This window comes from Ipomoea nil, unplaced genomic scaffold (genome assembly GCF_001879475.1).
Source record: "Ipomoea nil cultivar Tokyo-kokei standard unplaced genomic scaffold, Asagao_1.1 scaffold0188, whole genome shotgun sequence".
NCBI lineage: Eukaryota > Viridiplantae > Streptophyta > Magnoliopsida > Solanales > Convolvulaceae > Ipomoea > Ipomoea nil.
Genome location: NW_017616616.1, coordinates 263,258 through 289,834, shown reverse-complemented (window position 1 = coordinate 289,834; position 26,577 = coordinate 263,258). Strand labels below are relative to the sequence as shown.

The 26,577-nt window shown below is 40.4% G+C and overlaps 3 protein-coding genes across 5 annotated transcripts; 1 reads left to right on the top strand and 2 right to left on the bottom strand.

The window, feature by feature from the left end:
- Positions 1 to 6,966: 6,966 nt before the first annotated feature.
- On the bottom strand, positions 6,967 to 10,940 carry LOC109179959 (pentatricopeptide repeat-containing protein At2g37320). 2 transcript variants are annotated; one of them, XM_019329442.1, is made up of 3 exons: positions 8,761 to 10,940; positions 7,795 to 7,931; positions 6,967 to 7,346 (listed from the first exon to the last, which is right to left on the bottom strand). In XM_019329442.1, the coding sequence occupies exon 1, from the start codon at positions 10,614 to 10,616 to the stop codon at positions 9,141 to 9,143; it is 1,476 nt and encodes a 491-aa protein (XP_019184987.1). In that variant the 5' UTR covers positions 10,617 to 10,940; the 3' UTR covers positions 6,967 to 7,346; positions 7,795 to 7,931; positions 8,761 to 9,140. The 2 variants fall into 2 exon arrangements, with proteins under 2 accessions (XP_019184987.1, XP_019184981.1); XM_019329436.1 differs by lacking the exon at positions 6,967 to 7,346 and having other exon boundaries at positions 7,402 to 7,931.
- Positions 10,941 to 16,554: 5,614 nt separating this feature from the next.
- LOC109179947 (kinesin-like protein KIN-5D) lies at positions 16,555 to 23,009 on the top strand. Its single transcript, XM_019329428.1, has 22 exons — positions 16,555 to 16,989; positions 17,426 to 17,555; positions 17,644 to 17,802; positions 17,910 to 18,389; positions 18,469 to 18,566; positions 18,640 to 18,796; positions 18,882 to 18,951; positions 19,050 to 19,126; positions 19,209 to 19,262; positions 19,338 to 19,418; positions 19,504 to 19,615; positions 19,709 to 19,795; positions 19,887 to 20,062; positions 20,146 to 20,307; positions 20,390 to 20,497; positions 20,631 to 20,789; positions 20,880 to 20,963; positions 21,053 to 21,258; positions 21,341 to 21,442; positions 21,520 to 21,629; positions 21,706 to 21,857; positions 22,597 to 23,009. The coding sequence occupies exons 1-22, from the start codon at positions 16,811 to 16,813 to the stop codon at positions 22,801 to 22,803; spliced, it is 3,150 nt and encodes a 1,049-aa protein (XP_019184973.1). The 5' UTR covers positions 16,555 to 16,810; the 3' UTR covers positions 22,804 to 23,009.
- A 128-nt stretch (positions 23,010 to 23,137) lies between these two features.
- LOC109180007 (dirigent protein 17-like) lies at positions 23,138 to 26,177 on the bottom strand. Of its 2 annotated transcripts, none has more exons than XM_019329492.1 (2): positions 25,973 to 26,177; positions 23,138 to 23,894 (listed from the first exon to the last, which is right to left on the bottom strand). In XM_019329492.1, exons 1-2 carry the CDS (start codon positions 26,016 to 26,018, stop codon positions 23,410 to 23,412), a joined length of 531 nt encoding a protein of 176 aa, XP_019185037.1. In that variant the 5' UTR covers positions 26,019 to 26,177; the 3' UTR covers positions 23,138 to 23,409. The 2 variants fall into 2 exon arrangements, with proteins under 2 accessions (XP_019185037.1, XP_019185044.1); XM_019329499.1 differs by having other exon boundaries at positions 23,138 to 23,911; positions 25,973 to 26,173.
- Between the last annotated feature and the right edge of the window lie 400 nt (positions 26,178 to 26,577).

Genomic DNA, 26,577 nt, shown 5'->3' with positions numbered 1-26,577 from the left:
ACCGATCGACGCCAGGCATATCCTCCGGGCCCCAGGCGAAGACCAATCGATGTTCCTGGAGTACTCTCACGATTTTCCCCTTTAGTTTCTCAGGAAGGCCGACCCCAATTCTCACCCGCCTGCTAGTCTGTGCGGGGTCAATCTCAACTTCTTCTAGCTCGACGGCCGGCTCAGGGCGTGGTATCACCGTTTTCTTAGGGGGCCTCTCGGTAATCTCGTGGACCTGCACCTCGCATTTGCCCATCCCTCTACATGCTTGTAAATAACAGTCGCGGGCGACCTTGCGATCGCAACGTACCGTTCCTATTCCGTTCGGCGTGCGAAACTTTAAGCACAGGTGTTCGATTGAGATAAGGGCCCAGAGGTCCTCCAAACCCAGACGGCCGAGTATGGCGTTATGTGAGCAGGCCAGATTTACCACGATAAACTTCATGCTTAACTTCTGTACATCCGGGTAACTGCCAATCTCCACGGGAAGGGTGATCGACCCTTCCGCCTCCACCGAGTCCCCGGTGAAGCCGGCGAGAGGGGTTTGGACAGGATTCAGCTGCTCTCGGGTTAGCCCCATTTTGGTGAAGGTTTCCAGGTATAGCACGTTGACGCTACTCCCGGTGTCAACCAGGATTCGGCGAACGACTACGCCATTGATGTCCATAGCGATGACCAACGCATCTCGATGCGGGGTCTCGCCGGCTGGCAGGTCCCTATCGGTGAACACGATGGGCTCTCGGCATACCTTTTTGGAGCTCTCTTCGCGGCCGTAAACCGTCCCGACATACAGTTGCCGAGCCCAGGCTTTTCGGGTGTTTGTCGAATCGCCGCCCTCTGGTCCACCGACTATCATGTGGATAACCGGCTTCTGGCGCCATTGGGCTTCGTCCTCTTCGGAAGCCGGCTGCTTACCTCGGCTGTTCTCTGCGTCGGCGGCAAGTCCCTCATCTCCTCGACTGGCCGACCTTCGCCTCCATTGATTAGGGGGCGGGGTCCCTTGCTGGATAATCCCCTCCATGACCTTCTTTAGATAGAAGCATTCTTCCGTGCTGTGAGTGTAAGATTTATGATAACGACAGTACTTAGAAGTCTTACCAGCATCCTCACTCGCTACACGGTCGCCGATCGGCGGAGGCGGAGGCGGAGGCGGGGCGACCGCTTGTATTTCGTGGGCCGGCCGCTCCGGAACCGGTCGATAGGCGCGGACGACGGTGCGGTCGTACGGTCGTCTAACTTCGGGTCGCCGGGCCATACCCGGACGCCTATCCTTCGTCTCGGCCCGCGTCCTTTTCCCGCTGGCGGACCCGCCGACCTCGCGTTGTCGTTTATGCTTCATGGCCTGCTCCGTGTTGGCTCTCTTATTGGCCATCTGGATAGCTTCCGCATACGTCGCCGGGCGGTTGTCCCTTAGGTCTCGGTACAACTGGCCGGACCGCAAAGACTCGATGAAGAAAGTGAGCGCCGTTTGGTCCTCCACTTCCTCTATCGACTGGATCTCCTTTTGCCAGCGGGCTAAATAGGTTTTTAAGGACTCGCCCTCGTCCTGGTGGATGTCGCCTAAGTGCGTCAGGTCCTTCTGTGGCTTGATGTTGGCGGCATAGTGGCTCATGAAGCGATCTGCCAGCTCCTCGAAATTGTGAATCGTCCCTGGGGGTTGCGCCACGAGCCACCTCTGCGCGGGCCCCTTTAGCGTGGGTAAGAAGGCGCGGCACATGACCGGGTCCCGTACCCCTAAAACTTGCATCTTAGCTTGGTAGCTCAGTAGGTGTTCTCGCGGGTCGCCCGACCCGTCGAACGTGGCTTGCTCCGGGAACTTGAAGTCGCCCGGTATCTTGAAGGCCATGATCTCGGCCGAGAAGGGTAACGCGGTCAGCAGCGTTCGGCCAGGGGCCTTGGCTTTCCCTTCCATCTGTTCTTTTAGATTTTGTACTTCCTGGACTAAATTTGCCACCTCGACCCTCTCTTGGGTGCGGTTTCCTGTCGATTCCGTGCTCTTGCCGACCTCTGACTCGACAGGTTGATCATGGTCGTGGGCGGGCTGCTCTAAGCGGCGAGCCACCGTCCGGGCTTTCCTTGCGCGGTTACGCTCACGCGCGCTTTGTCGACCGTGAGTTTCTAACGGGGCGCGAAGGGGTTCTCTTCGTCCCAGCCGTTCTCTCGCCGACCGTCGTTCCACACCCAGACCCAACCGAGAATGAACGGACTGGGCCGGTTGGCTCTCAGCCCGGCGGACGGATTGTCGATTGTCTAGCCTTCGCGACGGTTGAGGGTCTCGTTGCGGTATCCGAGTAGCGGATTGCTCCCGTACTCCCCGGCTCGCCTCGGCGAAAGCGCGTCCAATCGCTTGTAGCTGATCCGGGGTGAGCTGAACCACGGCTGGTTGTGGATCTATCCGCGGAGTCGGCGGTGGTGTCGCGTCGTTTTCCCGGCTTCGGGCGTTTCTTTGATTCAACTGATCTCTTAGGTCAGCTCTTAGCCCATTATCGTGTTGACTCAACTGCTCTTGGCTTCCTGTCATGGTAAAGCCTTTCGATTTCTCGCGGCTAGGGCTCTTTTCAACGATCTCTCGGACTCGCTTTACTCAGAGGGCACACGACTCTTTGTTCGATCCCCACAGACGGTGCCAGTGATGGTTTTAGGGTTTTCGGGCCCAAGGAGGTCCAACACAACCTTTCAGCTGGAGGATACACCTTTCAATAGAAAGCCCAATTGCGGTGAAACGTGATGCTAAAAATGCTCTGTATTCCCTCTCCGGGTTCTCTCTTTTTTTTTTCCGATCCTTATTACAATGGTGGAGGAGCCCTTTTATAGGGGCTTCCCTTGTACCGACTTAAAGGCTCATAATGGCCGACTTTAAGACTAATCAAGAGATGGGGCCGTTGGGCGCCGTTACTCGGTCGGCCAACGGCTCTTCCCGGTCTGTAACAGCCTGACCGGGTCCTGCTCTTAATGCCCTAACGGCTCCCTTTTAAACGAGCCTCTTCAATGCCCTCAACGGCTCCTTGATCCGAATCTTCTCCGGGTCCTGGGCCTCGGTCGACTCCTCGTCTCGGCCTGAATTCCTACTGGGCTTCTATTTAGCAGCTCCGGCCCCGGCCCCGTGCCTGGGCTTGGGCCGACTCCAGGACTCGGCCCAATTGCTTTTGGGGCTTCTCAGAGGCTGGCCCACCTCCCCTGTCTTGAACTATTTCCTTTGGGCCCCTATTTCTTGAGCCGGGGTCCTTATCCCATCATATATATATATATATATATATATATATATATATATATATATATATATATATATATATATATAGTGTCACGAGATATATATAGAATACATCGGAGATCGATGTAGTGAATTTTGTATGGGACTAAACATATATTGTACCGTTGAGAAACCAATAGCAAATGGATTAGTCTATTGTAATTAAGGGTAGCACATGCGCTAAAATAAATTTGGGTTAAAATTTTTGTATGGAGACATGGTGTGGTTAATGATAATGTTAGAGAGCTACGAGCCATTAGCAAGGACATTAATTAACACTGGTATTAATTCACACTTTAACAATAATATATTAAATTATATCATTTTTTTTATGGTATGATAGCTAGTATCATATCGGGTACAACAATGTACAATATATTTTATTGTGATGAATTGATACTATTAGTTACAATACTGATGATAGTACTCGTATAATAATAATAATATATATAATTGTACTTGATACTATTAATATCGGGTAAATTAATATAGTAATCTTTTTCAAATTATATAATATTTAGATATGATTTGAAGTGGAAATTTAGGTGAGCACCAGGCTAGCTAGGCCAGCAAAGAAAAGAAGGAAACAACCATCACACTTCTACCATTTTTCTTGTGAAAATGGTTTTGTTTATAAAATTCAGAATGTGGTTTTCAGCTATTGTGAAAATGGTTCTTGACTACTTACTTTAAGTTAAGTATTAACAAATGCAAAATAATTTATTTTTTTAACACGAGATTTTTCTGGATCATGACTACTTACGTTGAGTTACTTAAGTATTAACAAATACAATGCAAAATATTGAATGGCTTTTTATCAAAAAAACAAATGCAAAATATTTTTTTTTAAACATATTATTTTATTCACATATATATAATGTTATTTTATTTTAGGTAAAATTAAGTTTCTTGCACTCAATGTTATTCTACTTTTCACTTAATTAAGTTGAATGCATGCTTTTCAAAGTGTGTTATATCCTTCTTTTTTTTGTATTTTTTTCTCCTTTGGTTAATTAGAACTATATAAACATTTTTAAATTTTAGTTATTTCATACCAAATTTATATTTTTGTGTAATTTTATCCGTTGAGAAAATGAGATCAAGAAATCAATAACAAACATAATATGAAGAAGAATACATGGTTTACACGGGTCGGCAATGTGTTCAAGAGAGCAAAGCAATTATTTTAATAATTATTATGATATTACGTTTAGTGTTACAAATATCATATTTATATGTAACCGGTACATTTACATAACTACATAAGTATCCATGTACTATACCGAGAGGTGTTGCTATTGCACCCACGACCCACTTAGCGAATTGGCCAGTTTACCTCCGGCACATGTCATCTCCCATGTGAGACAAAATAACATTATCAAATGTTATTATCCAACCCAAAATAATTGTTTTCTTGTTCCATTTTAAGTGTTATGTTTAGTATTTATTGGTTAAATTAATTCTATGATTCCATCTTTAATATTTTCTTATAATTTTAAATTTTAATTTTTAATGTCTAATAGTATTTGACTGAAACCTTAACCGAACCTGACACATAAAGTAGGGATGCAAAGAATAGTTAACTTGTCTATTAATTAACAATATGTTTAATAATACTTCCTAATTGACTATCGGTGGAATCATCGCAATTTCGATAATAAAATTAGATATAATTGCATAAAAATTAAAACTTTTAATATGAAATTATTAAATTTAAAAAGTGAATATAATTTTTTTTTTTTGGTTAACTAATAAGTCATGTCCCACTCCTATGAGGTAAACCACACTAGAAATACTTTATGCGATGAATTTGATTAAAAAATATTGACAACAATAGATTTTTTGATTTTTAGGTATGTGAGTCATGATTCACCCGCCGGATCATCCTTTTTGGGGCTAAGCCATGTTCTTCTTATTCAATTTACCAAGTTGATTGCTTTTCCAAGTAGTATTACCTATTTACGTACATTTTTCATCGTATTTCCTTTCCAAAAAAAAAAAAAAAAAAAAAAAAAAAAAAAAAAAAAAAAAACGAAATAATTGGCTGCCTCACCTAAAGTCCATGTGCCAATAATTAATAATAAAATGTTCGTATAGTATAAGTACGCTTGTCTTTCACTCTTTTGACACATATCTCTAAGAAGAATTGATATATTATATATAGAGTAAAACTTGCGTTATGTGTTATTATTTTATTAATAGAAAAAAAGGGTAAAAATTATGGTCTAATTTTTTTTTTTTTTTTTTGAATGAATCAAAACATGTCATATTGTCACGTAAGAAATGAATAAAAAAAATATGGTAAAAATTGAGCGTATGTCAGTATGTGCAACATTACTCTTTTTTTTTTTTTTTTTTTTTTTTTTTTGAAAACATGTGTAACATTACTCTAATCATTCAAGACGTATTAAAAATAAAATAAAATAATAAAAAATAACATAAAATTATATTGTATTCATCCCTCCAAAAGATACAAGAGTTGGTTCAAGAAAAATTGTTACTTATGAAATTGAACCCGAATTATTTCAAAATACTTCCCCAAAAAAGAGTTTACTATTTGCCACTTGAATAACTCCATTGGGTATTCATCGCTCTTGTATTCCATCTTTTGATGGCTTTAGCCAAATATGGAAGTGAAAGGCATTTTGAGAAATGCTAGTAATCAATACTACTCCGTATCATTTATGGGAAGTGGTCACCCTTGGATTATGCACGTCCAATCTTGATTATATTAAATGGTTTATTTATTTTGATGTAAGGAAAGAAAAGGAAAACCTGTATTGTTATGGTTTAACAAATCTCATAAGGTTAGTGAAAAGTAAAGATTTGGCCGCTTTAAGATAGAGTTTGAAATATATGGAGATCGTAGTAGTAGTCGAGGTGATTGTGAAAAGTTATCAAACAGTAGTATAAGTATTGACTTTTAGTATAGATTTATTATATAGATATGTGTTACCATACAATCACAATCTTGTTCAATTAACTCTTGGATAGACACTCAAAATACTCGTATATATGGGTTACGTTTCCCTTGTGCATATCATCGAATAATAGCTACGGGTTTCCCTCATCACCTAAAATACTCGTATGAAGATGCATTCTCTTGATTTCCTCTTCAATCTTCTAAATACTAACCTACAAATCCTCTTTAATTCGACTCTACAACATTTCTATCATAACACAACTTAAGGTCATGTTATATTGCCTTTAACTTCAGTCCCAGGCAGGCATGAAGCAACTCCAACACAAAATATTTCGCGTCACAGCTAAACTGGGTTGCCCTTTATCACTCCTATCAACATTATTTTTTATGCTGGAGTCTAATGATGTAGTGCACACAACAATATCTCAATTTCTTTAAAAATTATTTTACTCTTTACATTTTAATGTGTTAATTAATCGTTCGAAAGAGAGACACACCTTTTCACCCTCTATTCTTTTTCTTCTTTTTCTTTCGTCCAATCAATACATATCACGTAATAACCAAATATATTTTTAAAAAATATAATTAATATTTCCCTTTCTATCACGAGTCTAATCACCCTAAACGCAACTTATTACACATAACTAGACTTTTCTTTGATTTACTTAATTATGTTACTTACACATAAGTAACATAAGTAGACTTTTCAAGTAGCCTAAGAAGAGCTACAACCTAAGACGAGATGGTTAGCGTAAGCTTAGAATTTGGTGCATAATATAGAAAGTAATTTAACATGGTAATGATGTAATTAGGAAGGTTAATTAATATAATATAATGATGGGAAATGTCAATTCAAATTTCCAAATGGTTGTGATATGGTGAGTGGTGGCCAACAAATTCCTAATTTCTACTGCACACGCCTTCCATCTCCTCACGAAATCCATTTCCCAATTGCAGTCTGTGTTGGCTGGCTGGATGGGAATCTTCAGTTATTCTTCAACCATATGCTTTCATCATTTGGACTATAAGCCACATTAGGTATTGGATGTTCAGCTACTGGGACCTTACCATTCTTCCTTCTCAATTCTTTTTTTTTTTTTTTTTTTTTTTTTTTGATTGACTAATAAAACTCGTAACCATTACCCGAGGGTGTGCATTGGGTAAAATTCATTGTTGTAATAATATCTTGCAAACCACACAAGAGAAATAAATTACACTAGCATATATGACAAGAATCTTTAAGTGCGAGAATCATACTCTACCCACCTCGGCTACCCCTTCGAGATTTGTTGAAGAAATGCTACTTCAGTATAAAATAAGGATGGTACACCGGTGTGGTAAGTTTTAAAGAAGATGTACAATGTATTTGGGTGACGAGGAAAATCTGCAACTGCTACCTGATGGCGTACATTAGGTAAATCCTGCCTTGTGACTCTGATCAACAAAGGACCACAAGGAGCTGAGGTAAAACTAGCCTAAGTTCCCCATAACCAAGAAAACAAACAGGTCGCTCCCAGTGAAAGTCGAACTTGAAATCTTATGATTACCAGGCTAACAACCTGACCAACTTAGTTCGGGTTGCCACAGATGCACAATGTATTTACTAGGAGATTGCTGGTAGTAGAAATCTAACCTGGCTTTTTGGGTGAACTCAACCAATCTCCATTGACTATTTCCAATTTTGTCTAGGGCTTCATGCTCTTTGCATTCTGGACTGCAACAACTCACAGTACAGTACCAGAAAGTGAGAAACCACCTACCAGTCTACCACTGCGCCTCATTTGAAAACAATAGCCAATATAACAAGTTAAATAACATTCATGTAAAAATCACCAAAGACTGGAATGAAACTTGAATTTGATTTTATCTGCAGTTTTCCACCTTGGATATTATTTAACATGCAATTGGCAGTTCATGAAATTTCACTTTCAAGAAATATAATAAATTTCTTTCAAAAAAAAAAAAAAAAAAGAAATATAATAAAGAAATCAATGAGCTGGAATCATGTTCTTGATGTCTCCTTGCTTTAGGGATCTAGGTTTTGAGAGTTAAGGACCTGGTATTAGCAGGTTTCTTCCATTTTTGGTTATAAACTGTCTGGGATTCTTCTCTTTTAGTGACAACAGATTTTGTTATGTCTCCTTATAACAGTGGAAATCCATGTTCTCTAACAAGAAGAATACTGCTAATCATATCATTTCAAGCAATCAAGCATCAATTGATGTTCCTTTGATCATCAAAATTTATAGAAAGCCCACTTACTGTAACAGAAAAATCTATGTGACATTGTGACCTGATTATTTTAACTCCAAGCTGACCTTATCAAGATAGTTGTTGGGAAATCCAGAAAACATAAAATAAGAAAACAAACAACTGTAATCTTAAATTTTATTTCTATTAGGTTTCTGTTATGACAATCATAAGTCATAAACCTATAAACTCCCCAACTAACACATGAATGTACCTATGAACATCATAGTCAAAGACAGGGAGGAGCAAAATAATCCTAACCGTACCCCATAAATTAGAAGAATGTATGGAAATAAAATATCTTGATCCAGTAGCTATTACTATGCCTTTAATTTGTGATGTAACTTACTAGAGTTGGTGCCCAGTCTGTGTACATCCAAGTTAATCATCTCCAAACTTCAAAAAAAGTGCACCACATTAAGGGCCTTCTATTTTAGGCTCTGGGTGAGATGTTAGATTAATACTCGCTTTCACTTTCCTTGCGTGTACATCAGAGTTTTGTCTGGCTCTGATACTATGTTATATCCTAAAAGGGCCAAATCACACTAAAAGATTGAAACCAATCAATTAGCTAGTCTAACTCATGACTTTATAAAACCATATATTCTATCTTATATTGTCAATGTGGACTCTTAACATTAAGCAAATATGTCCAGTGCAATTCTTTGATGAGTAATCCATCGCAGCCTTATCTATGTCATAGTGTACCATTATGTCAGGCACTGCAGCTCAAAGTGAGCAATCTATTTCTTCTTCACCAATATCTCTCATTTGATCAGCCAAAAGGTCCATAATAGGAACAATCTCATTCAATTGGGCAAGTGATCTGTCTTCTACTTTAAAATAATGAACCTCATTCCTTATCTCAATCCAACTGTACCCTGGGTCACTCTTAAGCCCCTTATTTTTCATCGCTTTTCGTACTCTTGCAGCCTGATCCCACAAGCCAATGCTTGCATATAGATTTGCCAACTGCAAGTGTGTAGCAGTGCACCATGGTTCAAGCATGAGTCTATTTTCTGCAGCCTCTATCCCCACCTCCACTTTCCCATGAAGCCTACTAGACATCAGCAGTGAACCCCATATTATACCATTAGGTTTCACGGGCATCTCCTTGATCAAATTACGAGCCTCTTCTACCCTCCCTGCTCGTCCAAGAAGATCTACAATGCATGAAAAATGGTCTAGCTCTGGCTTCACATCATAACAAGCCATTGTATCGAAATAAAACCAACCGTGTTTGACTAATCCTGCATGACGGCAAGCAGATAAAATCCCAAGAAAAGTAATGGAATCAGGTTTCACCTTCTGATCCTTCATTTGTTCAAAAAGTTCAATAGCTTTTGATGCAAGCCCATGATGTGCATAACCTGCAATCATAGTGTTCCATGAAACCAAATCTTTACCATTCATTTTTTGAAATACATAATGAGCATCCTCAATCTCCCCACCTTTACAGTACATTGCAATAAGTGCATTTGCAACATGCAAATGAGAATCCAAACCCATACAAATTGTTTGGCAATGTACACTCCTAGCTTGACCAAAGCACCCACTACCTGTGCATGAACTAAGCAAGCTTGTGAACGTAAATTCATTGGGCATCAATGCAGAGTTCCTCATTTCCCTGTACAACTGCAAACATTCATCCACCTGAAACTCTAGTGAAAACCCATGGATCACAGCAGTCCACGACACCACGTTCTTCATAGGCATTTCTTCAAACAGCTTGTACGCATCCCCCGCCCCGCCACATTTCGCGTACAGTGTTATCAAAGAACTCCCGACATAGACATTCGACAGAAACCCATTTACCATTACCAAGCAGTGAATTTGAATTCCTACACTAACAGCTCTTTCAGACGCACATGAACTCAAAGCATTTGATAGAACACTTGGGTCAGTTCTCAACCCTTGTCTGTGAAGTCTAGACAGCAATGCAATTGAATTTTCTTCACCGGAGCGGTGCCAATCCAGCTGACCGATACCCGTTTGAAGAAATTCCTCAATGAGGCGAAGATGGGCCCCCCGTTTACCAGTGACATTTGGCTTTGAAGCTTTGATAATATCCAGAAACCTTGGTGGTTTAGGCCGTCTGGCGAGTCTTCTGGGCTGCAGAAACTTGTCAACTCCGCAAGAAAATGGCGATTGATTTGCAGAGCATACGCGTTCGGAAATGGCGTGTATTAGCCTTTTCCTGTTCATATATGTCGTAGTGTATTTTCATTCATCGACCGTGTCATTCAAAGTCTACGAGCTCATTTCCCTGTACCATACGAAGCTACAAGTCTACAACTATTCCGCGGAGGCGTCAAGCGGTGGAGGCGGCGGAGCACAAGGCGATAATCAAGCACGCGCTAATCATGTATTAGTCCGCATCAATCACCGGAGTATAAAGGCGACAATTAATCGCCCATTATATCTATTGCATGGAAAACGAAATCTGTAAAGCGTTTCCCAGCTCTTTTTCTTTTAGCACTTTTTTCTTCTGCGTTATCCATGTATTCACTTTTGCTCCTTAGTTATGTTAAAGTGGCAATTTTTTTACTTTTAGTGTTAAATGAACATTTTTACACTTAAAAATAAGGATTTCATTTACTCTTTTCATCAACAAATTATTGATGATATGTAGGGATAAGTACGGTTTGATTCGTACCTAATCGGACATGATACAATCGAATCAAAATAGTATGGACGGTTTTGATTACGATTCAGAACTGAAATAAAATAATTGTTAAATTTGAACTATTTTAGAAATAAGAAATTGCATTTACAAACATAAATAAATAAATTTTGTATTAAGGGTTTGCACGAAATATTTGATAAAATTAATTATTAAGTGTATTAATATGTAAAATAATTTGATTTATGGAAAAATCAGTAACAAATACCTAAATATGTGTTCTGCGTGAAGTCTGTTTTGTGACTTAGTCGGAAAAGTCACAAAGAATCATAAAGGGAGTCAAATCAAGAAATTTAATAGACAACTTCCACAGTGAGAACTTTATTGTTTTATTAAAAACTATTTAGTATTTACCAGCTAGCAACTAAATAGACATTTTGAGTTGGTCCAAAATTAAATTTTCATTAAAAATAAATAAACTTCTAAAGACTTTTTTTTTTTTTTGAAGGAAAACTTCTAAAGACTAAATAGGTCAAATGTTGTAACCTATCTTTAAGAAACATCAATCCATTGCCATTGCCATCGCCATCATGTTCCAAGCACAAGTGCTACCACTTTGGGAATAAGCATTCCAAATTGTAATCTTGATAAAGTTTTACTAAAATGCTAATTATGATGTTGAGAGTAGTACCTAGTTAGTCAAGTGTGTATTCAATATTTATCATAATTGTGCTAAATGTTCATTATGTTTAATTGTTTAAATGAAGTGCTCATTGTTATAATTGAATTTAAATTTAATATTTAATATCATATTTATTATCATCTCTGAATGATATATATTAATTTTGGTGACTTTTGCCTCGGTTGATCATGCCTAATAATAATAATAATAATAATAATAATAATTAAAAAAAGGAGCAATTTTGAAAAAAAAAAACAATTTTTATTTTATTTTTTAAACATGATTAACATACACCTGCCATTTTTATTTTTAGTAAGAGGTACAAAAAGTTGTTCACTTTTGTATGTCTCTGGCAAACCACAGAAAACATTTTTTAAAAAATGCTATATGACCAAAATAACCCAATCATTTTCATTTTCGGTAAGAGACACTGAAATTTACACTTTTGTATACCGTTTGCAAAGCACAAAAACATTATTACATATGACTATTGATGGGAAATATACACCGGTCATACGGATCGCCCGGCCAGCCCGGTCTATTTGCTCGGTCACGACTCCTGCCCGTTTGACCGATCGCCCCCTTGGCACGGAGAACCTCGAAGGCCTTGCGGGCGTTTGATCGGTGACCGGGAGGGATGGCCGGTTAAGGTGGGGCTTGCCGTTGGCAGTAGGAACGCGCCACGTGTACGGTCGCATGCCTGCCCCTGCGAGGCCCGGTGCATGCTCACCACGTGTCCGACATGCCGGAGGACCGGGTGCTGTTCCCCATGTCCCTTATAAATACTGCATTAAATGCCTGAGTAGAGGACTTTTGGATTAGGCTACTGACTAGATTAGAGAGGATCCCGGTCATCACATACGATCGGCCTGTTTGTAACTCTACTGTAACCTTTACGTATCAATACACCGTTTTTTATCCACATCATTTGGCGCCGTCTGTGGGGATCGAACCCACTTCTGCGGGCAGAACCCCCAAGACCAGGGCCAAATCATCGTCGTCGAGCGATGAGGCTAGAGCATCCCGATCCTCCCGCTGGGCCCGGCATTGGCCGGCGCTAAAAGCCCATTTGGCCAGGGTCCAGGCCAATTCCTCGCCGATCGGGTTCTTCAGAAAGTGGCGGAAGAAAGCCTCGCCCTCAGCCCGGTCGCGGCATACCCGAGCTGCAAGTTCTTCTGGGTTATCCAGCTGTTTCTGGGCCTCAGTTGCCCGGGTCTCCGCCTTGGCCAGCCGATCAGTGGCAGTTCGCAGCTTCCGGCGCGCTTCCTTGGCCTCCTTTTCGTGGCGATCGGCAGGCTTCTGGAGGGCCTTGGCATCCTCCGTCGCCTTCGCCCGACGGAATAAGTTCACCAAAGTGCGCGTCACCTGCGTTGGTAAAGACAGTGAGTTTATCTTGTAACGGTGAGTGTAAAGGGTGAAGGGCGAAACAGGGCGGTTACCTGCACGACGTCGGCGGCTCCCCGTTCCCCGATCTCGTTCAGCGTTTGCCCCTTTCCGTCATCTCCGGCCAGGATGATATCAATCAGCCAGTTGAGCTTGGCCTCGGGATGCTCCCCGCTTAGCAGGACGTTGATTACCGGGTCTCAGCGGAAGGGCTCGCCCGTTTGCTCCGCTTTAGTAGGGGGACCTCCTCCACGTCGACGTCCGTCTCTCTCTCTTTCCCCTTCCGGGTGTTGGTACGGACGACCTGCAAATCTGGCTCCGAATCGACAGGGTGAGCCGAGGTAACGCCGAGGGGAAGGCCGGTCGGGACCGCCGAGTCCGCCGAAGCGGGACCGACGGCAACGCCCTTCTTGCCTCCGAGCGCAATCTTGGGCCGGGGCCCGGTGGAGGAAGCCGGAGCGGCAATGAAAGCCTTGTCAAAACCCATGCCTGCAAAAGAAAGCGAACAAGGTTAGTCGATCGGTCGACCCTGACCGGGCGTTAGAAGTGTTAGCGGCTAGATGCAAAACCTCCGGGCCCATCTGAAGGGGGAGGAGGCGGCGGGGCAATGGTGATCTCTATTCGCCGAGGCTCGTACTTTTCCGTAAGGTCGTACCGGGGGGGCTCGAAGCGGGCCGCCTCAAAGGCCTCGGGAGTCTTGTAGGTGTGGTAATCGTAGAACTCGGACGAGATCTTAGTCACGGCGTCAACGAGCTCGGGGGTTTCGTCCGGGGTAACCTGCTCTATGTAGTGGCTGGCCCACTCCCGGGGAACCGGCAGATCCCAGGTATACTTGATGGAGAACAGCCTCTTTTTCCACCCGCGGTTGTTGTTCGGGATATGGAGTATCTTGCACAGATGGCCGTGTGATTGAGCCTGTAGGAATCCGGAGCCATACCGGGGTGCCAACGCCCGAACGGAGTATGTGAAATCAAACAGCTCCAACGTACAGTCGAGGCCGTGCCGAGCGCAGACTTGTGGGAAGCACGCAATGATACGATGGGCGTTCGGGGTGATTTGCCCGGGGAGAACCCCGTAGTGCTCTAAGAACGTGAGCAGAAATGGGCTGAACGGGAAGGTTAGCGGGGCCCTCAGGGAGTCGAAATGAAGCCCAAGCCATTGCCCCGTGGTCCGATCGACGACGTTCCCGAGTGCCCTGTCGGTATTAAAGGCAACTTTCCCGCCGAGGAGAGAAGTGATTTCCTTCGCCTCAGCCCGGCTGAGGGTACTCATCTAACGCCTGACGACCTTGCTGTTTAAGAAAATCAGTTTCCGCCCCGAAGCGGAAGCGACCGGAGCGGAAGGAGGTGGTGGAGCCGGGTCCCTGAGATTTTCGGCAAGCCGGTCACGAGAAGAGGGGGATAGATTGGGACGTAGGGCCCCGAAGATCGTTCGTGGAGATTTCCCCGAACCCGAGGCATCGCTGAAGATCACCCGGGGCGACTTTCCCCGGCGAGACGACCCGACCTTCGGAGGGCTCAATACTTAAACCTCGCTAGATTCACCCCGTCGCCGTCGCCATCGGGACGCTCCGCTATGAAACCGCTCCGCTCCTCGAACCCTCTCAGGTGGTCCTAGCCGACAGTTGCGTGCGGAGAACGGGGCGCGGTGTAGCGGTCTATGAACTCGCCCGTGCTGGTGGTGTCCCGCGAAGAGCTGGTCGCCGTACCGGACTCGTCCCCGGCCGCGTAGTCCCGACCGGATATATTCTGGCTATCCGAGCTAGACATCCTCTCCCTTAAAGAGAAAATGAGGGGGGTGGCGTTTCAGTACGGGCGCCCGGTTCAGGTCGTAGCCTATGTCTAAGTGGGGGAGTAGCTGTACTTCAATGTAAAAGAAAGGAAGGAAGAACTCAGCGTTTGAAGGGTCTGCAGATGGCACCCGCTTGAAGTTCTTGGCGTGAAAGTTGAGACAACCGGGAAGCTCTGGAGTCCGCTGAAGAAGCGAAAAGTTTATAATGGGCCCCTAAGCCCCTTTTTATAGGAACGAAAAAAGGCGGGAAAAGGAAGCTCCGGGAATGCGCCAGACCCGGATCTCGAGACCTGTGTACAGGCGACACGTAGCGGGCTACATCCTACGCGCGTCCCTACCTCTACCTACCCAGTGTGATCCATCCGACCAAGGCAAACCGGTGGAGCGAAGAGTCAGCCCGCACCCCTCCGCCGGGTGTCGTCGGGCTCCGAACTGGGGGGGACTATATGATGGGGAATATACACCGGTCATACGGATCGCCCGGCCAGCCAGGTCTATTTGCCCAGTCACGACTCCTGCCCGTTTGACCGATCGCCCCCTTGGCACGGAGAACCTCGAAGGCCTTGCGGGGCGTCTGATCGGTGACCGGGAGGGATGGCCGGTTAAGGTGGGGCCTGCCGTTGGCAGTAGGAATGCGCCACGTGTACGGTCGCATGCCTGCCCCTGCGAGGCCCGGTGCATGCTCACCACGTGTCCGACATGCCGGAGGACCGGGTGCTGTTCCCCATGTCCCTTATAAATACTGCATTAAATGCCTGAGTAGAGGACTTTTGGATTAGGCTACTGACTAGATTAGAGAGGATCCCGGTCATCACATACGATCGGCCTGTTTGTAACTCTACTGTAACCTTTACGTATCAATACACCGTTATTTTATCCACATCAACTATATATATCTATAATGTACAAAGGTAGACAATGAGATTATGTATTTGCAGTTAATATTATGTAACTTTAGTTAACAAATTATAGACATATAAATAAGTTAAAGGTACATAATTTGTTAACTAAAGGTATATATTATGGTTTATAATGCGCATGATGGATTCGAGTCCACGATATAATAATTGTAGTGAAAACATGCGAACTAATATTATCCATTAACATAAGATGATCAATGATTAAAAAATTAAGAAAAAATGAAAAAAGAGTAATGAGAATTCTATAATTATGACGATGCATTTAAAAACGCTTAATAATACAACATTTGCGGTCCTTAGTCAACATTTCCAAAAAAGCACCGTAATTATAGAAATGACATAACAATTTTTTTCTTAATTTTCAACACTTATTATCTTAGATTAGAATTAGATTGAAAAATGAGATTAATTCGCGGTCCTTGGTCAATGGGATCATCAATTAAGTAAGTATTTTCTTAACGGTTCATGACTAAAGAAAAAGCAGTTAAACGCTCAAAGGAAAATTACGTTAGCTGTTAAGCATATGAAGGCTTGTAACAGCCATGGATTTTCTTTACTTTTCTCCATTTGTTTGTTGATATCAATATATCATCACAATGGAAACTCTGTCTTTTCCCCCATGAAGGTTTCATCATCATCTCCTGTGTTTGACAAGTATTATATTAATATTTCTAAAATTTCCAAAAAAAGCCGACTTGGCCGTAATATTTCCAAAAAAGCCGACTTGGCCGTAATATTTCCAAAAAAGCCGACTTGGCCGGCGATTTTGTGTGCAGTATGTTTCAATCTTTCGCATATATATTATTCAAAAAAACACCTGTTGTGATCAAATAAGTCAAAAAGAAAAACAGTGGATGCATATTCTTTAGTTTTCCATTTCCTTTTTGGTTTCAGTGTTTGGTGTTTAGTTACTATGCACTAGAGGCGTTTGCAGAATTGCCTGAGCTAGTGAACTGGTTTCAGTTTCTGCAGCTTCTCTTGTTTTTCCCCTATTCTTTCCATGAGTGCAGAGAGGGAGAAACAGCCATTGATGGATAGTTCGAGGTTGAGGAGAGGGAGTGTGAGTCTTCCATGGATGTCCCCTACAGGATCAACACTGTGGTCAGGTGAAAAGCCTTCCAGAGATTCGCGGTTAAGCGATGATAGACCAGTGAATGTGAAAGTGGTGTTGCGTTGCAGGTAGGGAACTGATGCATCTTCTTTGACTTTTTCTTGAAATCTTAATGCTGTCTGTGAAGAAAATCCTTTTTTTTGGGGTGATGAGGGAAACCCGTCCACTACCCAAGGGTGTGCACTGGGTAAACCCTGCCTTGTGAGCCTAGCCAGCAAAGGACCACAAGGAGGTAAACCAGCCTAGGTTGCTTATAGCTGATCAATTCAAACAATAAGGCTCGAATTCGAACTCATGACCTTGTGGTTACAAGTTTGTATAGGGAAATCCCTTTTTTGTGTGTATGGTGTGCTTTTAGCTGAGACTGTTGTTTCTGTGTATTCTCCAGGTCAAATGGTACATGTTTCTAACATTTTCTTGAAATTTTGAATGCTTTCTGTCAAGAAAAATCTGCCCTTTTTTTACTACCAGCTCAGATGAAGTCATCTGGTTTTTATGTTTCAGACCACCAAGTGAGGATGAGGTGAGGGCAAAGGCTCCACTAGTGATATCATGTGATGAGGAGAAACAAGAGGTGTCTGCAATCCTAAACATGAATGCTAAACAGACGAATCGTACTTTTGTCTTTGATAAGGTTTGGTATTTTGGTGATGCTTTGTCAGTTGTCACATTCTGTTTGCCAAGAATGGAAATATGTATTTGCATCTTCACTGTGATTTTAGGTATTTGGTCCATCAACTCAACAAAAGGACTTGTACAACCAAGCTGTAGCGCCTCTTGTCGATGATGCTCTTGAAGGATATAGCTGCACTGTCTTCGCGTATGGCCAAACCGGAACTGGGAAAACATATACAATGGAAGGGGAAGGAGGGAAGGAGAAGGTCATAACTATAAAAATCCACAGTTTTTCTCTTTATTTCGTAGTATTGTTGCTCTGTGTGGCTTAGAATAGTTTTGGTCCCTTTTTCTTCATTCTTAATGATGACAGAATGGGGAATTTCACAAGAATGCTGGGGTGATTCCAAGAGCTGTAGAGCAGATTTTCAACAGTTTGGAGTCTGAAAAAGCTGAGTATATGATGAAGGTGACATTCATAGAGCTTTACAATGAGGAAATAACAGATCTGCTCTCCCCAGAAGAGGATTCGAGATCATTCTCAGATGAGAAGCAGCTTAAGGCAGTAAAACTGATGGAAGATGGCAAGAGTGCTGTCTTCATCAGAGGCCTGCAAGAGGAGATAGTGTCGAGTGCAGATGAAATATACAGAATTCTCGAGAGGGGTTCTTCGAAAAAGCATACTGCAGAGACTCTGCTAAACAAACAAAGCAACCGCTCTCATTCCATATTCTCCATCACGGTGCAAATCAAGGAATGTGTATCAGAGGGGGTGGAGCTGATCAAATGTGGGAAACTGAACCTAGTTGATCTTGCTGGATCAGAGAACATTCTGCGCTCCGGTGCCAAAGAGGTACTGCATTGTTCATTTATGTGTTTATGTTACAAATCTAGGCCATCATCATTCAAAATCAAGATCTTCCCTTCTGCAGGGAAGAGCGAGGGAAGCTGGTGAGATAAACAAGAGTTTACTTACACTAGGTCGAGTCATCAATGCATTGGCTGATCACTCTGGGCATGTTCCCTACAGGTAAATATAAAGCTAACTTTGAAGGAACTTTTGAAAATGTATGCTTAGAAAAAAGATATATGTGGGAGTTTAGGGATAGCAAATTGACGAGGCTATTAAAGGACTCATTGGGAGGAAAGACAAAGACCTGCATAATTGCCACAGTTTCTCCATCTCTTCAATGCTTGGATGAGACTCTCAGTACTCTTGACTATGCATTTCGCGCTAAAATCATTAAGAACAGACCAGAGGTTTGTAAAGCAATGTGTTAACTGAGATTCTTCTTCTTCTTTCTGTTGTCTCCTTGAAGACTTCATGGTTTGGTTCCATTTTCAGGTTAACCAGAAAATTGTAAAATCTGCATTCATCAAAGATCTATGCGTTGAGATGGATCGCCTAAAGCAAGGTTTATATGCATTCAGCCTTGTGATCAGACTTTTTTATGCATCTAGAAGTTTCATTATATAGATCATGGTATTCATGTTTTTCTTCATAAATTCTTAGAATTACAAGCAACAAGGGAGAAGAATGGAATTTACATACCCCGAGATCGATACCAGTCTGATGAGGCTGCTCAGAAGGTGCTAATTCCAGCTATTGATAAACAAATTTCCCCTCATATCAACATAAAGGGTAAGAAGTCTTTTATCTTCCTTTTTGTAGGCAATGGCTGAAAAACTGAGACTCATGGAACTTGATCTTGAGCTAAAAAACAAGGTAAATATCGCCCAAGTATAGTTTACCTTTTTCTCAGTCTCCTGCCCTGGTTAATAACTGAAATATTTGAAACAGAAAATTGTAGAACTTGAAGATTTATATAGTAACCAGCAAAAGTTGACAGCAGATTTAGGTGAAAAACTCGCAATGGCCAAGGTAAAAGAGCAATTACGAAGGGGTATTTCCCCTAATGGCCGAAGCCAAGAGAAAAAGGTCTCATATTTTTTGCTTCTAATGGCAGACAGAACTCAAGAAAACTGAACAATCCTTATCAGAAGTAGAAGCTCAATACAGTCAAGCAAAAGAAACCATTAGACAGAAGCAGTATTTGGTATTTAATCTCATCACATCTGGTATGTATAGTATTGTGTCTGTAAATTGCTTTTTTCTTACAAGAGTAGTTTAAACTGAAGATCTTTGAATTTGATTCTCAACATTGTATTTAGAGAAGGCACTTACTGAAAAAGCAATTGAGCTTCGAGCTGAGCTAGAGAATGCAGAATCAGAGGTATCCAGATTATGTTCGGAAATAGGTTCGTGTTCTTGTTTCAAAGCTTGAGATTTGGCAGTTTCATCCAATTATATGTCAATTGTTTCTATTAAATTTTTACTTCATCTCAACAGAAAATAATAATCTTAGAGAGCAAAGAAACCGAGTTCTTCTCCAGAACTTCCAGAATCAATTGGCACAACAGCTTGAACTTTTAAAGACAGATGTAGCAGCTTCTGTATCACAAGAGGCACAGCAACTGAAAGCTGTACAAGAAAACACAAAATTATTTTTATCTGAAAAGTCCAAGGTTAGTTAAAGAACCTGTAATTATGTTGTTTTAATAACATTCAGCAATTGAAACTCATATTCTTTATCTGTACCTAAGGGTAGGCAACTGAGGATTTTCAGAATCTGCTCCAGAAGCTAAAAGAAGTTTACATGTTTGATGTCCAAAATTTGGCTGACATAGCAGAAGAACACTGTAAAAATTGTCAACTGGCATTTGGAAAATTTACATCAGAAGTATCGAAGCATTCGTCTTCAATTATGGATGTGAGTTTTTTAGCAGTTTTAAGTGAGATTTGTTATGTTTTTCCACCAACCTGCCACTTCATTCATCCCGTATTTAGTGCAGCTTGTTGGAAAGATTTCCTCAGACATTGTTTCAATACTTAATGGTCTAGAACACAACCTTAATGGTCTGGAAGTAAAGATGAAGGCATTTCTAGAACAGGAACAACTGGTACAGTGGCATGGAGCAAGAAACTTTATTAAAATCGAGATTCTATATTCTGGCATTTCAAAATGGAACTCATCATGCTTTCTTTCTTTTTTTTTTTTTCTTTTTTTTTTTTTTGCCTTTTTATGACTAACAGATTCAATCACGAACATACCAAGCCACTAATTTAATTTCTGAAGTTCTCTTGAGTTTCTTCAAGAATTTAAACACGTCTGCCTCCAACTTGGCACATATGGAGGAAGAATCACAAAGAAAGAATAGTCAGCAAATTTGTGACATCAGAACGAAGTTTGAGGTAGTTACCTCAAATTCTTTAGCTCTTATCTCATAATTCTTTCTCTTTTCTTTTTTCTTTAAATTTCTTTTCTCTTCTGATCCATGATAGGAAATGGCTGCAAATGAAGAAAGGGATATATTAGAACAAGTGGCATTGCTCCTTGCAAGTTCAAATTCCCGGAAGAAACATCTTGTATGCACTCCCTTTTCAAAAGATTTCAATATCTTCTACTCCATAAAGTATTTTCGTATGGAATCTTATTCCTTTTCTGGTTTAACTAGGTTCAAACAGAACTCGATGCCCTTGAAAGGTCTGCTAATAGTAGAACCAGCAATCTAAATCAGGAATTTTCAAAAATCCAAGATTGCACTAGTTCTACTCAGGATGAATGGGCAAGTTTCATTGAAGCAACACATGCTCATCGTATAGAGGATAGCACTATATTAGAAACCTGGAAAGGTGGCTTAGAAGAAAGCTTAAGATGCTGGTAAATCTTTAGATTAATATTTCAAACACCGATATTGCTGCCACCATGAAAGAATTTAGCAGTTCTTTTGGTAAACATGCAGTGTTAAAAATTCAAATGCAGTTGAAGAGCAATGGAGGAATGCTCAAGAATCTCTTATTTGCCAACATACTAGAAATACCAACTCCATTGACTCCATTGTTAAGTAAGCTATTAACTATGGAATGAAACTCATAAAATTCTATTAAGATCAGTTTATTCTTACCTTTTTCTTTACCTCAGGAGTGAAATGGCAAGAAATGAACAGGTCCATGCTCGAGTTTCTGCCTGTGTTTCATTCATACTTGAGGAAACTGATCTTGCTAACAAGAATCTTCTTTCTTCTACAGAATGTATTTGCCATTTTTAGATTACTATTTTTTTTTTCTGACTACATTTAGTGTCCTCTGATAAAATTACTCACTGCAGATTTGTTGAAACTGGACCATGGAGAGTGTGAGAAGATCAAAACATGTGTAGATCCATGCATTGAGGATATGAATGCAATGGAAATGACTCATTCACACAAAATTTCTGAGATTGCCAGTAATGCAGAAAGAGTTTTGATAGATGATTACAAGGTACTGTAAAACGTAAACAACCGCATTCTAGTGTTTAGCTGTTTTCTGTCTGATATTAAGAATTTCAAAATCAATAAATAAACAGACATTAGTTTAGGATGAGCTTAGTTCGATCTCCCCCTCCCAACAACACCCATAAAAATAGAAAAGCAAAAAAAAAAAAAGGTCCATATATTGTGATATATTGCAGTTTGCACATCCTTAACAAAGTTTCAAATTGTGATATATTGTTGGAATAAAAATGTTGTTCTGACTGTTGTATGCCTCACATTCTTGGCTTCAATTGGGGGGCAAGAGGTCCATACATGTGATTTGACTATACAATATCTAAAGAATTTTCTAAAGAGTAATATTACATCTACTCCTACTCTTTACTCTAACCCCCTTTTTAGGGTTGGGTTGGATTCCTTGTGCACAGCAGTATACAGTTTGGTGTTGGGTTTTGAAGTTGGGCAAGCTCGATTTACCTCCTCATGGGCCTTGGGAGTTGGTTCATGGGATCCAGGATGTAGTCCGGCAAAGCTGGGCTACATGAGTAATAAAAATAAAATAAAAGATAAATATTCATGTTGAATGTGGTAGAACATTACTTGTCTTTTAGATCATAGTAAAACTTTCCTCCTCCCAGTAATTTTCACTGTGTAAATCTCTCTCTCTCTCTCTTTGCTTTGCAATTTTTCCTCTAATTGACTAAAAATGAGAGTTTCAAATGTTCATTTCTTCCATTAATGATGACCAGGTGAGTGAAACTTTAGATTCAACTCCAAGGAGGATAAAGTTCAACTTGCCAAGCAAAGAATTCATAGAGAACCTGAGAACTCCCTCATTGGAGTTACTGAAGTCATTCCAGGAAGGTGGAATTGGAGACCACGCTAATGGAGATGTAAATATAAAATCAGAATCACATAAAATAGCCCAGATGGATGCCGGATTTTTCTCTCTATAATGTAAAGCTTGCCCTTGTCCACAAAGGCACATCTTGTGTTCTTGTAAAGGGGTAAATCACAGTCGCGATCCTGTGTTCTTGCCCACAATCTACTATATAGAAATCAACTAAGGTATCTGTGCAGACTAATTAAAAGCTTATTTAGGATCTTCCTTGTTAAACAAATCTTCATTTACTAAATTTGCATATAAAGAGGTGATGTTTGATGACTGGTCCCATTATTATCTGAGACTCTGAGTAGGCTTTTGAAAACATCACTATATTCAGCTAAAGTAACAAATGTCGATATCTAGCATTATGTACGCCATAAAATTCAATTTGCTGCAGAAAAATGTACACAAGAAATCAATGTGACCATATATGGCATTAATCCAAGTAAATTGCATGTACAGATGAGTTTTAAGCAAAACATTCTGCTGGTAAATGATGTCAACAGTATTTATAAAACATTGGGTATGGGGGGCGGGAAGAGTACATTTGGTGCACAGAAGAGTTGCAATAAAAGACGATGACCAGCAGGATGTTTTAGTATTCTAAATGCCTGATTTGTACTGAAAAGTAGTAAGTATGTTTCAAGAGTCGCATACTCTACAATTAATGCACCAACTAAGAATGGTTAATCTGACCGCTTTCAAGAAGCCCCGTTTCTGTATATGTAATATCAGTTTTTCCAGAATTCTGAGCATGTTTCTGTGTACTCTTTGCGGTCTTCATTGCCAGTGTCTTTAACGGAATATCTATATCCAAGGGCAGAAGAATCTCTTTTAGTTCCTGCCAATCAAGTTCTTCAGAATCACCATCTTCATACACCACTTTATACCAATGCGTTTCCACATCATATTTGAGAACTTTGCCAATGTAAAACTGGTCCCCAAAGAACTTCCGAACTTCTCTTCCTTCCAACCATTGTCCAAAACCTTCATCTCTATGCAATTCCGTATCAGTTATTGCAGGGCAGGGGACAAGGTTTCCGTCATTCGGAGGAAGGGGAGGCAATCCATTAACAACAACAGCAGGCTCTCCAGGTAACTCAAAGACCCCAGTTGAGAAAGAGTCCAAGTCCATTTCTTGGCTTGTATAATCCATTTTCACTTAATCTCATTAAACACTGGATAAATGAAGATGCAAAAAAAATGATTGTGTTAGATCACGGCATTAAAAAACATACCAATTAAAAGAGGCTTATGAATCATATTTACACGGAATTGAGTAACACCACACAAAATACTACTCCCTTTGTCCTATACTCCCATTTTATATGTGTACTATTCACTACTCACTGGTCCAACTCTTTTTTTTTTTTTTTTTTTTTTTTTTTTTTTTTTTTTTTAATTTTCTTAAGCAATTTCTTATAATTTTGAAATTCAACATTCTGTGTTTGATAGAACTTTTAATATAATTTTCAATATATAATTTTATTAATTACTACTAAATTAAAGATCACAAAAAAATCATTTATATATAATTTGAGTCGAATAACATGTAGGTCATATAAATGGGACAAAGGAGTAATTATTTTCTCCAAATAAAAGTAACATGTAGGTCATATAAATGGGACAAAGGAGTAATTATTTTCTCCAAATAAAAGTAGATGTCCTAAGAATTTCACGCGACCGAATTTAAACAACATAATCAAGAAAGGATAAAATACCAATCCACACACGAGTACATTAAATTGAGACATTAATAATGGTTCATCCTCTATAGAAAGTAACAAACACACAAGCAAATAAAAGCTAGAAAGTATGATGCTTGGAAAATTTTACTATTCTAAGGCAATAAAGTGTCTGTATCCCAGAAGTCCCTATGACTATCCACATGGGAGTTTCTCAAGGATGAATCTGTCAAATGTGGCAGTCACCTTCAGATGTCTAGTTAGAGGCTAGGATATAGTTTTGATATATGTCTCCCCTACAATAACATTAGAGCAAGCTCAATGGTAAAAACCCATTTTGAGTTTTTGTCAGGCCAGGATGTGTGGAGAGAGAAAGGAGAACAAAATAAAAAACTTGCGCAGCAGAGGTGACGCAGCAGCTGGGCACGCTTTGTTGCCCAGACGAGACGCTCTTGAATTTTTCTTTTCTTTTCTTTTCTTTTTTCAAATTCTTAAAACCATGAAAAAACTTATATTTGCAGGACACCTTGAGTTTTTTTGTTTTTTGTTTTTTTTCTCTCTCTCTAGACCGCCTGTTTGCCTCAAAAAAAACCGGGGAAAAAAAACCCTTCAATGGGGTGCTCTTAGCCACATGAATCTCATGTGGTAAAATAAATGCAAGAGCTATAGACATTCGCAATCAGTTGCTCATGTACAACAAATAAATGCACATTATGTAGCAAGTTCACTTTACAAAACCAATCTGTTTTTTTCTTAAGATGTAGCTAGGGTTTCAATTCCCAAGTAGTATGATCTTAAGACAGTAAGTAGTAATTATTATTATTATTTTTTTTTAATGATACCGAGTACTTAATCTAGTTAATGTGCAGTTTGTATTGGATTTCAACAACACTCCTTAAAAAAGTAATTCACTCCTTGTACTGTCATTAAGGAAAACTCATGAGAATGCACCAGCCCACCACACATATTTCCTTTAAGGCCTGAACATCCAAGTGTCACCAAGCACAAAGAAGGGCTTATGCTGTTATGCACAACTATCACTCTTTAGTTAACATGAAACACTTTTATATGCACTCATAAAAAGTATTCGAGACTCAAGGTAAGACTTATTCGCATACATTTCTTGCGGAGATTATACTAAAACAATTACTGATTAGCAAAAACTGAGAAGATGATGCATTGCATATTTGCATTCCTGATTTGCCACATTAGACTATTAGAGTATTAGAATTACCTCTATCCCTTCCCTAATTATAGAGATACAATCTTATTATTCATCAAACTGGATACAGATAAGAAGTACATGATCTACTATGGTTGTGAGTTTTAGCGGGCACCAGTGCCATAACAGAATTCAACCGCACAGAAATGAAATCTCCACAAACAGAACAGTTTCCACAGGCACAAAATAAGGAAAAGCGGAACTATATGAATAACGGAAGGTACATAAAATCAAATCCAGAAACTCAAACATAACACTCAAAGATCATCTCCACCGAATTGAGTAAATTCCGGAACATGAAGATTTAGTATGAATGCAAGTGCGATGAGTACCTGGATGTTGAGTCAAGCGAGCGGAGGCCGTCAACCACAACAACATAGAACACGAGTCAGAGGGGCGGGAGAAAGCATTAGGGTTTTCACCTGAGAATCTAAATGGAAGAAGAATACGGACAGAGAGTCAGACCGAGAAAGGCGCATCAAAATCTTACCTGAACGACCGCAGTAGTCAATATAGTAGATAAAGGAAAGTCATTCGCTGAGTTGAATCGTTGTGTCTTTTTCTTTTTGAAATTTTTTTTTTTCTTCTGATTTTTAAACTTACTATTTATTTCTAAAACTCAATTGGAGCAAGCTTCAAATTATTATTGTTGTTGGTGTTGCGCACTAATTAAACTACTCAAATTACATATAAGAAATAAATCGTACTAGAAATAGTTATATAGTTAAAGGAAAGTCATTAGTTGAATCGTTGTGTCCTTTTTTTTTTTCCCAAATTTTTAAACTTACTATTTTTTTTTTTTTTTGAAAGCAAAAGCAATGAGCTTGTATTAATGCAGAAGTGCTGAAATAAAGTCAGGGGGGACAGAGTCTCAAGTAGCCTAAGCAGAGGCTTTAGATACTAAAGCATGAGCAACTGAATTGAAATGTCTAGAAAC